At 40.5% G+C, this 16,842-nt stretch overlaps 1 protein-coding gene across 3 annotated transcripts in view; it reads right to left on the bottom strand.

Annotated features, from left to right (window-relative positions):
• Positions 1–1,459: 1,459 nt before the first annotated feature.
• si:dkey-192p21.6 (heparan-alpha-glucosaminide N-acetyltransferase) overlaps positions 1,460–16,842 on the bottom strand; it is a 30,413-nt gene continuing 15,030 nt past the window's right edge. For 2 of the 3 annotated variants that reach the window (XM_032509948.1, XM_032509946.1), the window contains exons 8-18: positions 15,894–15,970; positions 15,007–15,037; positions 14,770–14,930; positions 12,051–12,163; positions 11,681–11,802; positions 11,065–11,188; positions 10,867–10,953; positions 9,191–9,268; positions 5,532–5,602; positions 4,327–4,439; positions 1,460–2,641 (exon numbers count right to left, since the gene is read on the bottom strand). In XM_032509948.1, the coding sequence (XP_032365839.1) occupies positions 2,460–2,641; positions 4,327–4,439; positions 5,532–5,602; positions 9,191–9,268; positions 10,867–10,953; positions 11,065–11,188; positions 11,681–11,802; positions 12,051–12,163; positions 14,770–14,930; positions 15,007–15,037; positions 15,894–15,970 (1,159 nt within the window). In that variant the 3' untranslated portion in view covers positions 1,460–2,459. Of the gene's footprint in view, positions 2,642–4,326; positions 4,440–5,531; positions 5,603–9,190; positions 9,269–10,866; positions 10,954–11,064; positions 11,189–11,666; positions 11,803–12,050; positions 12,164–14,769; positions 14,931–15,006; positions 15,038–15,893; positions 15,971–16,842 lie in introns of all 3 variants that reach the window. The other variant, XM_032509947.1, reaches the window with a different exon arrangement.

The raw sequence follows: 16,842 nt of genomic DNA, 5'->3' as shown, positions 1-16,842 counted from the left end.
TGGGGAGTTAGCAGGGCTACATGATGAACCCTTTCACTGCTGAGCTGCAGGATCTAAACACCATATGGAGCAATAAGACTTTACAACTGACTAGCAGACATGCAAAGTCTATCTGCTGATAAGTGCCAGAACAAAATCAGCTGAGACCAGCTGTGTGACTCTGGTCAAACTCTGTGGGACCTTTTCCCCTCTCAGGTCTTGAGGGTATGTCCGGGGCTAAAGGCTGTCATTCAAGTGACTGGGTGGTGCGGAGAGCATCGCTGCAGCCTCGGGGCAGGACACCAGTCACTCACACAGCAAACACTCTCCAATCAATGTCTCTGCATGGAGCAAAAACACTGGAGCTCACTGGGCTGCAGAGGGGACAGCAGGGCTTAACAGGAGCTCCAGCAACAAACACTGCCATTATATTTGCACCTGCTGTCTTTGGTTTACTCAATTTTTCTAGATTATTTAACACCAAAATACTAGAAGAAAGCATATACGGTATATAAAGAGAAAAACAGCAGGAAGTAAAAGAAAGAATAGCTGTGGTCAGTTTATATTTGTCTGTATAATTCATTTTAATTATGCTGGCTTTGGACCTGATCTTATACTGAAAATACATGTTGAAATCCTAAACTAAGTCTTTTTCTTAGTCCTAACCACACAACACTGATGTAACTTCCACCCGTATACGTTCATATCTAAAACCCAGTATATATATATATATATATATATATATATATACAAGAAAAGGTCTGAAATGTATCCCCTTCTTCCAGATATCATGTTGTCTTTATTTGTGAAATTGATGTCAATAACTGAATAGATACTGTACTCACCAATGCTATATAGGAGGATGAATGTAATGCTGCACGCTGTATCAAGGGAGAGTGTGGGGATCAGTATGTGACATAAGAAGCTAAGCGGTCTGCATGAGAACATTGTATCTGGGATAAAGTTTCCATATGACAGACTATAGGTATCCTGAGACTTTGCTAATCAATAAAGACAAGGAAATGTTGTGGTTTGTAGTCACAGTATGTGGCACCACAATGCTAGCTTATGGGCTTTTTTTCTGCCAATATGTGTAGCAGAAATTTAATCTGAAACATGAGTAGAATTCTGGATTCATTACCCTTGCAGTCTAGACATTCTGATTTTGATCCTTTTGATCTTTATTAACAGTGTGATGTTTCCAATGGGCTTTGAGTTTGTTGTGCTGTCACAGTTCCTGTAAGTCACTCAGAATGAGTCAGCTAAATGCTGATATTTAAATACAACACATTATTATTGCATGCAAACACACAAAAGATATCTTTAGACCTCTGTGGTGAGTCTGTATTGATTTCATTTTCATCTCAAGAAGACGCAGCTATGCATTTCCATTGCTGGCACAGTAGTTTGGGAAAGCAATTATGGACTTGAATCCGGTTCAAGAAGGCAGATACAGGGACTCAAACAACAACTTCTGTTCTTAAGACAGTTACCAAAACCACTACATATTATTTTATTACAGCTTCTGAGCAGTGTGTAATCTGATTTTACTCTGGAGGAAGAGCATGGTGCAGTTTCATTTCATTAACTAGATGGTCCTTTCATGATGTACACACACCATCTGACCTGATGCTAAGGCCACACTGTTCAATGTCGTCATGTACACAACAAATAGCAGTAAATCACTCAACCCTATTGTCAACCATATGGAAATATTATAATCCAAATGTAAAATAAACCCTGTTTCAGTAAGTGAGTAGCTTATGTGTTAAATATGTAAAACATGTAACTGGCTCAGCCTATTTGAGGTGGTTCGTTGTTGTTCTTTGATGAATTGGATTAGTGTAATTTCCCTGATGTTCTAATACAATGAGTGCAAGAGGTGTCGGTCCCATTAATGACACTCCTTTGTGAGCTGTGCATCTTGACCCCAATTAAAGTACTGTCACTAGGACAGCAGATGGTACACACACGCACACGCACACGCACACACACACACATGCACGCACGCACGCACGCACGCACAAGTGGCCATGGCAACAGACTCATAATGGCTGGCCTGGTGTGTAGTGGAATCACTCGGCCTAATTTGTTAAGTACCACCTCAGTATATTTGATTTAATCAGTCTATTCAGTGCGCAAAACAAGTGGCATCAAATAAATCCTCAGCTGCCCCACACTGACAGTGGACCAGACAGCTTCTTCAGAAACTAGGTGGTCATTTCCAGGGGTTTCAGAGATGAACATTTTTATACTTTTTTTTTGCTGTGCTTAGATCTTAGCATCATTACAATTCATTCAAATGTACATGGATAGATTTTAGATCACTGAAAAGTAAACCAACAGATTAAGCCAAGAACAGTAGGCCAGTTTTTCCCCACAGATGTTATAATAATCTACATACCTAAGGGTTTGTTTTAAATTGAAAGCTAAGATAATGACATCTACAGAATGAAAAAGGCACATATGGTCATCTTGGTTTATATTTTGAGAAAGAATTTCTTCCTGTACAGCAGGTAAGCGATGAGCACCCAGAGTGCAGTTGCCCACAGGCTTTGGAAGAGCCACTCCCAGTGGCTCTCCTGGAAGCGCATCTCCCAGCTGAACGGGAAGTAGAAACCCAGGAGAGAGTGGCCAACATATACAAAGATGGAGTTCATCCCTGAGGAGGAGAGGAAAATAGATAAACACAAGTTGTTATTGAACAGGACTCCTCTGTTTTAAAACTAATTATTTATTTTTCCATTGGTCACGCTACTTGGCACTCACCACCTCCGCTGTAGAGATTTGGAAAACTTGGAAAACAAGTATATTTGGGAAAGCAGTGCAACATAATTTAAAATAAAGTTAAAGTTTACATTAATCATCTAAAATGGCGGTCTCTGAGTCTGACCAAGAGTAAACAAATAACTGAAAGAAAGGATAGAGGACAGCTGGACCAGATCAGCGATCACAACCCCAACAAAGCAATTAAACCCTTTTAGGACACATCTGTAATATTAACCCCTGTTGAAGCAGAATCCTGCAGTATATAACATGATGGGTACTAAATGTTTGTTACTACTGCAGCTGAACAGACAGTTGGTTTGGTTAGCGTGCAAGTTGCCCTGGAAGCAGATTCCTTGCAGTTAGCTACAAAACTGGAGTTCTGTATTGGCTTGTCCCGATAAACCAACATTTCCCAAATTACTTCAATCGAGACCATGAGTGCAAAGTTAGCTTAAAGCTGAAAGTTGTGCCAGCGGAAACAAGCTGTTAACACAACACTGACGCATTACCATCTTGTTAGTTGATATGGCAAACTCGTTAGCAAACAGTTGCCTATTTACACATCCAGCAGATACAGAGCAACATTAGCATTCATTTGAACTGGTGTTTCTGGCCACCTGGTGAACGCAAGTTCAATATTTGCTCTCCTTTTAGCTCTGTTTTGCTCTCCGCCAACTCATGAGGGAAATATCTGTCTTAGCTGCTAAATGCTCCACTATGTTCACCAGCTAGTTGCTCTGTGTCTGTTTGATGCTGAACAGGCAGTGTACAGTGGGGGTTTCAGAGCATTTTAGCTGGAAAGAAAATTGATGAGGAAGGTGAGACTTAACCAAAACAGTAAAGTTACAGGCCAGAAAACCAAAAACAATAAGCTGAAAGGTTTTAAAACATTCAACAGAGATGATTGGAACTGCAGAGTGCAGCTATGTGCGAATTACTACAAACAGTCCCTGTTGTCATTGTTCACCGCTTTAAAGGTCCAATATGTAATATATTTTCTGTAATAAATCCCCAAATTACCCCAAAGCGTCATCAGATATTAATGAAACATGCTAAGTTGAAATACTATCTTTTCTGACAACAACGCTAATGCCAGTATTTTCTCTTTTTGAAATTTCCATTCCATGACGGAATTTCTGGTTGTGTTTTGGCCTGTGTGTTGTAGTATTAGCTTCAGGCTAATTTATCACGGCTAAAGGGATGGGCATTTTATGTCATGTCAACATTTGTCTACTCAGATTAAATCATACAGCTAGAGTACCCAACTCGGTTAGTCACAAAATAACTGAGACACAGCCAGTAAAGTGAACCTGACTGGTCCTGGCTAACGCCGCCATGCTAACCCTGCTAACTGCTAACATTACCGGAGGACCAGGCAAGCGGGCTACAGCTGTTTCCAACGTGTAGCCTGTTCAACGGCCGTAGCAGACAACTGTGAGGTTTTTTTTTTAGCTAAGAGAGGAGGGCTGTAAATGGTATTTTAAATTTGTACAGCAGTAACTATTTTAAACACTAGCCGTCAGTATTACATATTGCACCTTCAAGAAATTGATTTTACAGTATATACATATACAGTACCTGGGTATATGAATGGCTGTCCACCCCACCAGCCCTTGATATCAGTAACAAAGTACATGCCTCCCAGCAGCAGGAAGGAGAAACAGCCCGTACACATCACGTAGGACAACGACCTGGAGGAACAGACCATAAGCAACACTTTACAACATCAACTTTTTACCCTGTACATCTGGGCATCACTAAAATGTTAGTGGTGCGGTGAGAACAAGGGTGTAAAAACACTGAGTCCATCAATCCTGTACTGCAGATAAATAACACCCAGGGGTCTTGAGCCAATCCAGCAAACTGCGGGACAGTTTGCTGGATTGGTCTAGCATCAGCAGTGGATCCTTGGCACGTGCCCCGTGGAGCCATGCCAGCCAGCCGTGTCCCTGTCTGTTCCTAAGTGCAAGAATGTTTGATGTAATATCATCTGACATAAAATGGCTGCCTCCTGGAGCCTCCTTGCAGTGGGCTGTTTTTTTTTAATTTTTTTATCTCAACTGAAGTGGGGCCAAAAAGGACTCTTAGCTGGGAGTTAATTACTTCTAGACATCCAGGCAGGGCCTCGTACTCAAGAGCTCAATAACCTGTGTATTATGAACTGCCTATAAAAGCCAGGCAGGTAATGGCAAGGGATGAGCACAGCGTTAGCGGGGCCCCCTGTGGAACATCATGAAGAATTTGCTTACACATCAGAGATGAAATGGTATTCTTCCTGCTGCAACATTAAAATGATTCACATCATATTAAAGGGAATGTGGGAGTGGAACAAATGCACGGGTCATAAAGTAATTTATGTTTGAGGTAGTAATCGCACGCCATTTCATGCAAAACCATTACGAGCATTAATCAAGATGCCCTGCCTTGTTTCACCAAAAAGGCATATGATAGTTTGGGAGCGGTTAGACTACACTGGTTATATAGATGCCTTTTCCAGAGACTGATCCCATTCCATCACACAGAGCTGGTTAATGTGTTAAGAGTGAGTAGAGAGGATAAAGCATCCTTTATTTTCCTGGCCGTAAGGAAGAGTGATCATGTTGGGAGGATGTATGACCGCTCCACCTCGCACTCCCAACAGAGCGGGTGATTATTTACAGGGGTAGCTGTCATTAGAGGTAAGTAAATGTGTGTTTTAGCAGCCTTGATTTGTACCTGTTGGAAACCCATCCTTTCTTTTGTGAGGAAAAGCGGCTGGATTTAGAGGGCCAGGAAGCACTTACCAAAGGTTTTTATTGACAGGTATAAATCCTCCGTCTCGTGTGCACTTAGAAAGGATGGCTGCAGAGATTCCCTAAGGGTGGAAATGAAACAGATTCAAATCGATGGAGGGAGATAAAGCAAGCAGTATTGGGCCGCTAAAAGGTGAGGGAAACAGAATCAAGCCAGTCAGGCAGATTAACAGATTATCTGAAAGTCAGATGAACAAGGTCCATCAAGTCACACACACACACAATATTGGACTGAAAACACTGCAATTAGATCATCCACACTGGAATGTTGTGCTCCTCAAAGACAGCCACCTACAGAGTCACACCCATTTAAAGTAGACTCCACAGTCTTATTAACCAAGATCCAAAGAAACTGTGTATGATCTCATGAACTCTTCATCAATAATAGCTTTTAATGTCTCATCTATTTACCTGTACATATGATTTACAGTAGACACGTGGTGAAGCAATTTGTGCCCCGTAGAGAAACCCATGGCAGTGGATCAGAATCAAAACATGCTTGTTAGGTGGATATCCATCATGTGTATAGATGACAGAATCAATGGTGTGGAAATAGCCTAGCTGGGGCTGGATTGAGTCTCCAGGCTATCCAGGCAGCAGGATGTGGGACGGGGCTGGTATGTGGGGCAATCGCTCAATTTCAATCTCTCACTTCTGGAGCTGATCGTTGGGACTTTAATTAACAGGGGCTGTTGTCTATTAGGAGGAAGATGCATGACCGCCCCTGAATATCAATCCAACGCAGAAATCCCACCACACTGAACTGTGGTGTAAAACCTGGCTTGTAGTTTACTGTATCAACACTTTCAGGTTCTTTGTGAACCTCCTATGCATAATATTAATCCTGTGGTTGGGTGCCTGAAGAAATGAGCTCCCTCCTATCCTTCTAATGTCAAGAGCACATGTCTGAAACAAGAAGCAGCTTCCCCTCTGAGGCAAAATCGTATTAGAAAAGTCAATAGCAAGAGCAGGCCAATCACTAAAACTAATTTTACTTCCTATGGTGGTGAAAACATTTTGGTGGAACTAAAAATAGATTTAGTTTATGTAGCTACTGGGATTACATAAAAAATCAAGGCAAATATGAATATAAAGCAGAACACGTGTGACAACAATATGCTGTTTTTATACTTTACACATGGCCTGTATCTATTCCCAGAATCAATAAACCATTGCAACGTGAGAAAATCTATTTTATTGTTATTCTCTGTTTCAGTTACAGGATTTTAAGTCCTTGTATTGATTCATCACTAAACACAGTATGCTCCTGAATATAACGTCTCCAACATCGTAATCTTGAGTAGCATCCACATCATATCTATGTAGCATTAGCCGGTGAACCATGAGATACAGTGGAAAAACATAAAAGCCTACTGTATATTTATTTCCTCATGTGTTACTTTATCACTCTGTGCCTGTGGGAAAAGCCAAATGGATCTAATTTATTTCAACTCCCTCCAGTCACTTGCTCTACAATGATAGTCAATACAATTCAACACCAGGAGACATAATGGGGAGATTTGTCATTTAAGAATTGAGGTTAATGAAATTCAATTCTCACAACAGAATTTCAATTGATTCTAAAGTATATGAATAGGATTCTTTCTGATTCACAAACACAAAAGACCAATTCCTCTGACTTCTTATATTGGATATAGTACTTTTAAATTGGACCTATAACAACCTTATTAGTAATATACTATTGTTGTATTGTGTACAACATTTCTGTTTTTGCAATTGCTATTTTTAGCCATGTGGCCTGTCCACCACTGGTCCAGACTCAAATATCTCAACAACTGTTTGATGGATTGTTGTGAAATGTACCTGAAACCTACCCCTTGAAAGAGCACAATTTTGAATTGGCTCAGTGAGTTACTCTGGCATTGCGTAACGCTGGTCAGTAACTATACCCTTGTAGCCGAGCTGCACCAATAACATTGGTGTATCTGATATAGGCGGGCCAGAGGCGAGCTAAACAGATGACAGTTTAATCTACCAGTTAGTTGGTAGCTAAGCGTATGGGGCTCTGGATACGTCACCCTGTGTGTTGTTGTGATTGGTCGTAGTGTTATCCAACTGCGTGCAGTGAGATTTCAAATCCACGCTTGGTGCCGCACCTCGGGATGGGCGACTTTCATTACTCGATGTCAGACTCTTAATCTTTCGGATTTGGGTCTGGATTTCCAGGCCATCTCAAACCAGCAAGTTGACACTTGCTTTTTGTGAAGTCTTGACAACTACTGAATTGATTGCCATAAAATATGGTGCAGATGTTCATGGTTCCCAGGTGATGAATCTTAAAGACAATGGCTTAAAGTCTGACTTTTCCTCTAACGTCACCATAAGGTCAAAATTTGTAGTTTTCAGTGTTACATCTAAGGGATGGGCTGCCATTCAATTTAGTAATACTGTGGTCTATGACAAAATATCTGCTAAACGTATGACATTTCCATTAGCCTCAGCTCTACTTTGTATTTAGTTAGTAAATGTTAGCATTGCTAACATGCTAAACTATAATGATGAACATGGAAAACATACAGCACAACGTTGGCCTGCTGATGTTAATTTTAGTTCAAAGCATGACTGTAAACAACAATGTAACTTCAAACTTTTTGGACAGGATCTGTTTCTGTGCATTTTCTTCTAGCTGTGTCTACTGGCTCCTTCTTTTCATCCCGCACATTTCGATTTCAATGGCTGAGTGATGCAGCTCCTCCAACTCCATCAACGCTTCAGGTCACGGCAGTGCCCGTTCAGGATGTCTGCCTCCACAGCATGCAGGCTCCTACTAACCCTGTTTTGCAAAGCAGCAAAACATCTCTGCAGCATCTCACTGTGTGTACATACAAACAGTGGTGAAGCACAGTTCAGAAAAGCCTGACAAGTCTACGTGGATATCTGTCAATTTTGTTAGAGCAGACTAACAGCCTCCTGTCACAGGTTTAGAAATGCAAAACGGGCCGTCTCGTATAACACTTGGCTTCTCCCTGTGGGACACATTCCCCCTCTAAATGAAATAGCGGCCAGCTTGCTTCTTCTTGTGTTTTGAGACCACCCAGAACGAACACAGATCCAAAACAAATATGACCTCAAATGCTATCCAAGCAAATTCATTAAGAAACATTTCTTTTTATTTGGGGTTTGAATGGACTTCAATCTATTTCTGTAATACCACTTTATCCATACCGTGGTGTGAATGGTCTGTAATTGTTTTCCGAGATTTAGTGTGAGGGTAAACAGTATGAATTTAACATGCTGTTCATCAGATCCTACTGATTGCAGAACACAATCTAAAACCACATTCGAGGCACACAGGCAAAGAGAGACAGTATACTCCTGAGGCACTGGATACCAATGTCTGCCCGGAAACACAGCCACACATGGATGTTGTTTGATTGTACTGAGATCACACACATGTCCTCTACTAAGTCCTGCTAATGAATGGCTTGGGCTGCTTGAATAAAACCGACAGACTTTACCTGCGAGGCAAAGTAAAACAGCAAGACCATAAAAGTGCTCAGCTCTGTGTGAGTCATAGACGCAGAATGATGTTTTAAGTGATTTGTTGTCTTGGTTTTAAATTATCGATGGACTTTTATGCTCATTTACTTCACCATCTGTGTTCAAAACCTCCACATGATGTAACGTACCAGAATGACGGCCCACACGAGGAATCGACAGAGGATGCGGACGTTCGCCCCCCTGTAGAAAATGATAATTTTCCCCGCCTGTGTAGAAAGAGACAGAGATGAGCACAGACACTGCAACTCATTCAATCCCACATTTAATGAGAAATACCATGTAAACACCAACCACCGGTGTGTACATGTATTTGCCCTTGGGTAACCAAATAGGCCTGGGATGTTGGTGTCAATGCCGTGTCCCTGACGTGGCGGTCACATTTCTCCTGTCCCTTTGAGCCAGATGTGGTGTGTAAGTCATCCACACCCTCTGATTAATTTGGTGATGATAAATATGTTTCAGCTGAGGACATTAGCATGGGTGAGCACAGAGGAGGGCAGCGGACACCTGGTGTGTCGTCTAAGACTCGCTGACTGAAGGGCTCAGTGCTAACCGCCCACAGGGAATTGAGCAATGTGCTTGCTTTTGCATGGCTACTTCCCATAACACAAATGGTTAGAAGTGACACAGTCGCCATCAGAAGCTCAGGTCTAAAGATCAAAAGCTGTCTCCTCTTTTTTTGACAACATTTTGTAATTAGAGGGCAGCTGTGCACTTACAATAAGGCGGGAAAGAGTCTTTCACATAACCTTCATTTAAGTACAGTGTTAACTGCAGTCTCACTTCCTAATATACTTTCTTATTAACGTCTTATAATTGGCGAAAACTAGCACTGATCTTTTAGGTAAAGAAGCTCTGCTATAGACATTTTAAATTGTCCCTGTTCAATCACAAATATGAGTGTTAAATGGAGTAATTGCAAGAAGTTCCAATTCATGGGATAGTTCAGATTTCTTGTTCTGGTGTTGTAGGATGTCCATTAGTCAATGTATACGTGTTTTAAAGTGTTAGTTTGGAATCCCCAAATAACACTGACTAACTAACCAACTAACTAACAGATCGAGGCAGTGGTACTCCTGCCTGCTTCTCCAAACTGGCAACGTCCTGCCATACAACCCCACTTCAAAAATCCAAACTTTCCCTTTAAGGTCTTAGTTACACATGGTTCTGAAGGGTTTCTGTCTCTAAAAACTATTGATTGAATCGTATATATCTATTTTCTGTATTTGATCAGTAAGCCTTCACTGAAGGAGTTTGTTTCAATATGAGTTAAAGAAGCTGTTTTCAGCCAATCAGAGGCCAGTTTTGTGAGGAGCGGTTCACCCAAATCTTTATTTTCTCACTTACTTCTAGTAGTATCTAGCCATTTTAAACCTGCTGAGATTCTAAAATGTCAAATTTCTGCCATCCATTCAAATACAAAGAAGGTGAATGGAATTTTGTTTGCTCAAAATAAAAAAGACATGTATGAAACACTAAACTGACATATATGTTCCAGGTTACTTGTTGGCAACAGTTTTCTTGTAATTAACAATTTTGTCATGGAAATCAAGGAGTCTGTGATTGACCCTTACTGACTGTAACTGTTACTGGAGAGACAGAGTTTTCTGAGAGTTCTTTAAATGTGAATTTAAAACGAGAGTAACAATTATTCAATAAATAACCTTTTAACTAAAATGAACTATATAGCTGCAAAATACAGTAACATGAAGAACACCGATCCTATTCCATCAACACTTTAATATTAGAAACACTCTTGTACAACTTGTTGAATCATACAGGAGAAAAAAACAATCTATTTTACCTGCATCCCCAGGAATCCCATGGCAATGGAGTTGATTGTACCTAGAACCCCCTCTGGGTCAAAAGGCTGTGTGGTGTGATATATTTCCTGGAAAAAAAAAACAAGATAAAAGGACCAGCAAGGTAGTTTTAATTCCACCTGCAAGGTTTTAAGACAGATGGGTAAAATAATGAATGGTGTGTTAGAAACAGATCTTACTTTGCATGTGGGGTATCTGAACATGTTATCCCCAAACATCCATCTATCAATGTATCCCGCTGCGCCTCCAGTGCAGTTTGGGTAGAGACCATTATCACCGATTCCACCAGCTCCCAAATACCCTCTGATAGCAAACAGTATACTCAGTATTCAAAGACTATTACATTTTAAAGTTAGTTTTTTATGCTAGGCTCCAAAGAAAATCAATGCTAGTGCTACCATTTCAACTCAGACTATTCTAACGCTGATGCCATGCAGGGTCACAGAAATGGGGAAAACACACACACACACACACACACACACACACACACACACACACACACACACACAAAGCAGCACTGAACAGAAGACACAGAGCGAGGAAGATGGATCCACTGCCTCCGCTCCTCTTTCTGCACATGACAGACTGAGATTGGCTAATTATGCCCTCTGAAGCATCCACCACAGACCCATAAATCACAGCAGTTCATAACACCAGCAACACAAGGTGCACACTAACACCTTTGCTGCAGTGAAACAGCCCCAACTGGATATTATCTTGCCATGGAAAGATTTCTAGCATAGGTGTATAGTGGATTAATGAGGGTATCGGACTCGGTTACATGCTTGGATTTACGTGGGGCAGTTGGGTACAGGCATGAGCAAAGTGATGCAAAGCCACAGAGTCTCCAGCAGGATGATAATCAGCCACTGTGGCCAATAAAGGACCACATCCTGGACGGGGTTCCACCAGTGATTCTGCATCACACAGCACACAAATCTTGTTAATGTTAAATAGTCTACAGGTGCAGAATGGCTCATCTTTTAACAGGAAACTTCACTTTGGTATGTGTTATCCCAGCAGTACAAAAAACACTTAATGAGAAATATGGACCCAGGAATCCAAGATGCACACAGCGAATTAGCCGTTTAAAAATGTGCTGTTTCAGACAAGACTTTCCTGGTGTGTAATGACAGACTTAAGTGAACTTGACAGTGCTGCTCACCGCTCTCAGTGGGATTTCTTTCAGGCCCCAGAAAGTCTGCAGGAGAGACAGAACAAAGTAGGTGAAGCCCAGACGCTGCAGCACTCCAGGGATCCTCAGCCAGGACCAGGACACTGGAACACAGTCAACAACAGACAGCATGAACCTCATGCGTGCCTTGATACCCGATGATGAGTATACATACAACTCAGGTACAGGCACAGATAAACCTCAGTGGCGTAAGCTATTCCTGCTGATTAAGGCAAATTGTTAACCAGGAAATTGATAGTAGAGGACAAGAGAAGCTCTTCTCAATCATTCCACTACAGTACTACTACTTCCTGAAGGAGCATGTTGGACAGCACGGCACACTGGGAAATGGTGTCAGCCTTCAGGATACGGACATGTCAAGAACGTGGGAAGTTAATCAAAGATTCCCTGTTATCTCTTTGTCTCCACATATTGGGGAGGAAAAGATTGGTTTATGGTTGAGAGATTGATGGTAATCTACACATTAGTTAATTGAAAACCTCTTTGCCACACAAAGTGCTGTGAAAACAGTGTAATCCCAATCATTGATCCGGACAAATCAAATAAGGGGCGGAAATCTCTCCTTTCACAGGAAAAGGGGAAGCTCTTACTTATGACATCTTTGTTAAATCTACAAGTTACACCCCCACTGTTTGACAATTGACTGTATCTGTCCCCCCACAACATTGTCACTTAGTTTTAATGTGAACTGCAGGAAACTGTAGCATCTTGTTTCAATTTCCACTTATGTAGGTTTTTGTTTGTGAAATTGAGATCCCTTTTGACGTTCAATAACATTTAAGAAGTGAAAGCTCTGCTGTCTACTTCCCATCTCCGAGCACTTTCAGTGATAGATTGAACAAAATAATGATTCTACGTACAAGTGAGCAGAATGGAATAAAGCCATCTGAAAGTAGAGCAAATAGCTGAGCCAAAAACTTTTCAAACAGGGGGCTTTTCTCATTTGAACATCCTCAGACTTTCTGACCTCATCTTCATCTGACTATCTTTTCTCGTCACCATCCAAAAAGATTTAAACACTGTGAAACGGTCAGATAAATCTTGAAAACACATGGGAATATTTCTAAATTTTAAAAACTTCAACATTAAGAATTCATTTTTAATTCTCAACATTGAAGAATAAAAAAGCGAAAAGGCCATGTTTTTATCTTGGTGAAATTTGAGTTTATCTAATGTGAACTTAATCCATTAAATCAAGTGATTTCACAACCCTCTAACCAACAGAGCAGTGTGTACAGTACGTCTTTCATTGAAGTGACAAAATAAAAAATGAAATCAAACCAAAATTGGAGCTTAGAGGTCACTGCTTTGATGATGATTTGGACATTTAACCGTAGCAGCGTTCATTTGAAATGACTCATAGTTTCTAAAAAAGGTTAACACCTTCTTCCTTCTTGTCTGACATTGAAACTGTTTAACATATTGAGCAGATATGACTCCATTCTCTTATTAGATCAAACTCTGTGACTCAACTGCCGAGGACGTCCTTGGAGACGGAGGGCAAAGCTGCAGTTTATGGTAAAAGTCAGTGTGCTGTTAAGATCAGCTCCAGCAGCAGCCCCTTCAGCAGCTGCATGGGGCTGAAAAGTGTAACACTATCTGTTTGTAATTGTCCATTACCGCAGTGGTTGTTTTTGCTCAATCTGCCTCTGTTAAAGGTCCCCTGGTGCTGGATTTTGAGACTGCACAAAGAATAACAATATTGTTGTTAACCCAGTTACGCGGACATCTACCCAGGAAAGTCCATTAGCACTGGGGATGGCTAATGTGTGAAGGGAGCCTTGTGCATCCCCAGGTGGACGAGGAAATGGGGATTTTCAACCTGCTTCCCCTCCTTTAACTCCAACACAGCTCTTCAACTGTGGCTTTAATCCCACATCTTGATCTAAACACATTTAAAAACAAAGCTTATAGTATGTGCATAATATGAACATACCAAATATAAGCTGTATATTAGTTCTATCTTATTTGACATTAGGGCAGTAGCTAGTGATTATTTTCATAATCAATTAGCCTGCTGATCATTTCTTCAATACGTAGAATATTCATTTGGTCTATAGAACGGTAAAAATGTTTCATGATAATTTCCTTGAAGCCAAGCTAATATTAATGATGATAACTTTATTTATATAGCACCTTCAAAAACTGTGTTTACAAAGTGCTTTGACAGACAAAGCAAGGCAAAAGCAGGATATCCAGATATCAATATAACAACACAGAGCTAAACAAGGATGTGCTTGTTCTATTCTTTTTTTAAATGTGTTGTTTTGTCCCAAGCATATTCAGTTTCCTAAAATGCTAAGACAAGATTTTTTTCTTTTTTTAAATGACTGAAACAATTAGTCAATCATCAAAATAGTCGCTGATTCATTTTCTGTGCATTGAATAATTAATAAAATGTGTTATTATTGAATCTGCGTCAAACTTTTTTGATGTCACATAACATAATCAAAAATGCAGTTTGTTTTACCTACCTTCATCTTGCTGACCAACAGGTGCACTAACACGAGAAAAGCCTCTTTCTGTTCTCTGATGGCACTAATGATTTAAAGTGTTGTACATGTAACAAGTGGACATTTTATTAGACATGCCAGCGTCTGTGTTTTAACTGTACAGAACAAGCACATTCACATACAACGTTTTTTTACCCATTTACAATCATGCGCTCCTGTACATATTTTGAACTTACATGGTCCGTCTCTTGGAGAGTAGTTGATAAAGCAGAAGCCGAGCATCAGGAGGACGACTGTTCTCCAGGTGATTTTGCGCAGCAGCTGCTGGCGGCTGACTCCTCTCCTCTGCATGGATCTGAAAGCCAACACCACTGAAGTCCCAATGATAAACACAAACCTGGAAGAAACGACAGGATTACAGTGTTAAACAAAGTGTTGTACAAAGTTGTGCATATGTGTACCTGTGTACCTACCATGGCATAACAAGATCTCCCACAGTTAGGCCTGCAACAAATCCAGAGGCATACATTAATATCAATAGACACAGATACTTAGATATTTGATGCCATTATACAGAGTTCACACAGTTCTTGCCCTTTTCTAATTTCTGCAATCCAAAAGGACTAAGAGGTAAATTGGGAACACTGTTATGTCCATAAAGTTCTGCTTCAGTCATTAGCTTTCCATTTTGAAAAGGTGAACACATGTCTACACTCCTGTGACAGCAGCAAAGAGAAGATTAATCAAACCACCCCTGAAATCAATACACCCTTGTAGATGTGGCAAAGAAGCTATTATGAGATTTAAATTGAGAAAACCCTAAAACAATGAAATGGATTTCATAAAAGTTCTAGCAAGATTTTTGCTTTTTTAAAATCTTGTATACTTCAGGAGAAGGGACTCAGCATTCTTTAACCTTTTGACAACCAGTGCTACAGAAGCTGAGTACTACTCATTCACTGCCCTCCTCCCATATTCTGCCAGCTTCCAATTAAACACTCATCACTTCTCCTTCTTGTCTCCTTCCTGGTTGTTAATAACATTATAAAATCTATGGATTGTGCCTTTGATTTGGCTCATATGAGGAATGGCATCCTGTATGTTTGGTCTGAGACCGCATTTATCATAATTAGTGACAACAGGTCAGAACATGCTGCAGACATGATGAGGAGAACACTGCCATTGAATAATTGCCTTGAGTTCATACATTCATTTTATATCTGGCTTAATATGAAAGAAGGCGTACAGTAAGTATCTCCTCCGTCCATAATACAGAGTGAGCACTGTGAGCCGTTGGTTCTTTCAGCTATTAAATATACTGGAATAGCAGAAATTATGCATGTCTTATACTTTACTTAACCATTCCATGGTGCATGTTGAAAGAACCAGTAGCCTCCTCCACCATAGTTCACAAACACCATCACTGTCAGTGCAAACCTACAAAGACACTACAATGAGTAAGCACTATTATTCACTGTTGGGTAAATCAGTTATAATTGGATTAACCGTCATGCAGTAGAGTGACTGATGGAAATGTGGGTTAAAACTTGTATAACTATTATATAGCATAACACATTAGTATCAAACACTTTTCTTACCATATGACTGACACATCTGATACTATATTAAAATTTGAATTAAAGTCAAAGAGGCGGAGGAGGGGCGTTTTATTCTGTCACACTCTAAATGCACGGTAATGCAATCTAAGCATTATGAATCACTCAGGAAATGAACACTTGTCCTCTGGATCTCCTCGGGCAGGAGTGCTGACTAAAGACTTTGCGTCTAATATATGATACACTTTATACTTTAGCAGTGGCCAAAGCTGCTGAAACACAGCACACGTGATGGAGTGCTTCACTGAATCAGACACTGGAGGGAAACGAGGTGTTTGAGCTGCATGTCAGAAAATGGGCGGGGCCATTACACAACACGAACTTGCAAGGGAATGTAAATGGTTGCACCCTCAAGCAGCTACAGAGTTTTGCTCTGAGGCAAATTCAATAATTTTACCATTCTAAATACCTGAATTTATGCTTTTAATTTGTGCTTCATTTAATCAAAAAGAAAGAAAAATATTATCATGGGAGTCTTTAAGAGCCATAATAAGATTAGGACAACCTTTAAGAACAAGACTCTCTGATAAGATGCACTGTGTCTACCTCTGCCTCCTCTTGTTTTTCTGCCTAGATTCAATTAAGAGGTGAACCAAAGCCATTACTGCTCTTTTAGCCCCAACCTGCTGATACAAGATTTTAATCAGCCACTATCATCTCAAAAGGGCTATTAAAGTAGAGTAAACCCTGCTG

This window comes from Etheostoma spectabile, unplaced genomic scaffold, assembly GCF_008692095.1.
Source record: "Etheostoma spectabile isolate EspeVRDwgs_2016 unplaced genomic scaffold, UIUC_Espe_1.0 scaffold00019044, whole genome shotgun sequence".
Lineage (NCBI taxonomy): Eukaryota > Metazoa > Chordata > Actinopteri > Perciformes > Percidae > Etheostoma > Etheostoma spectabile.
This window is presented reverse-complemented; position numbering and strand designations above follow the sequence as displayed.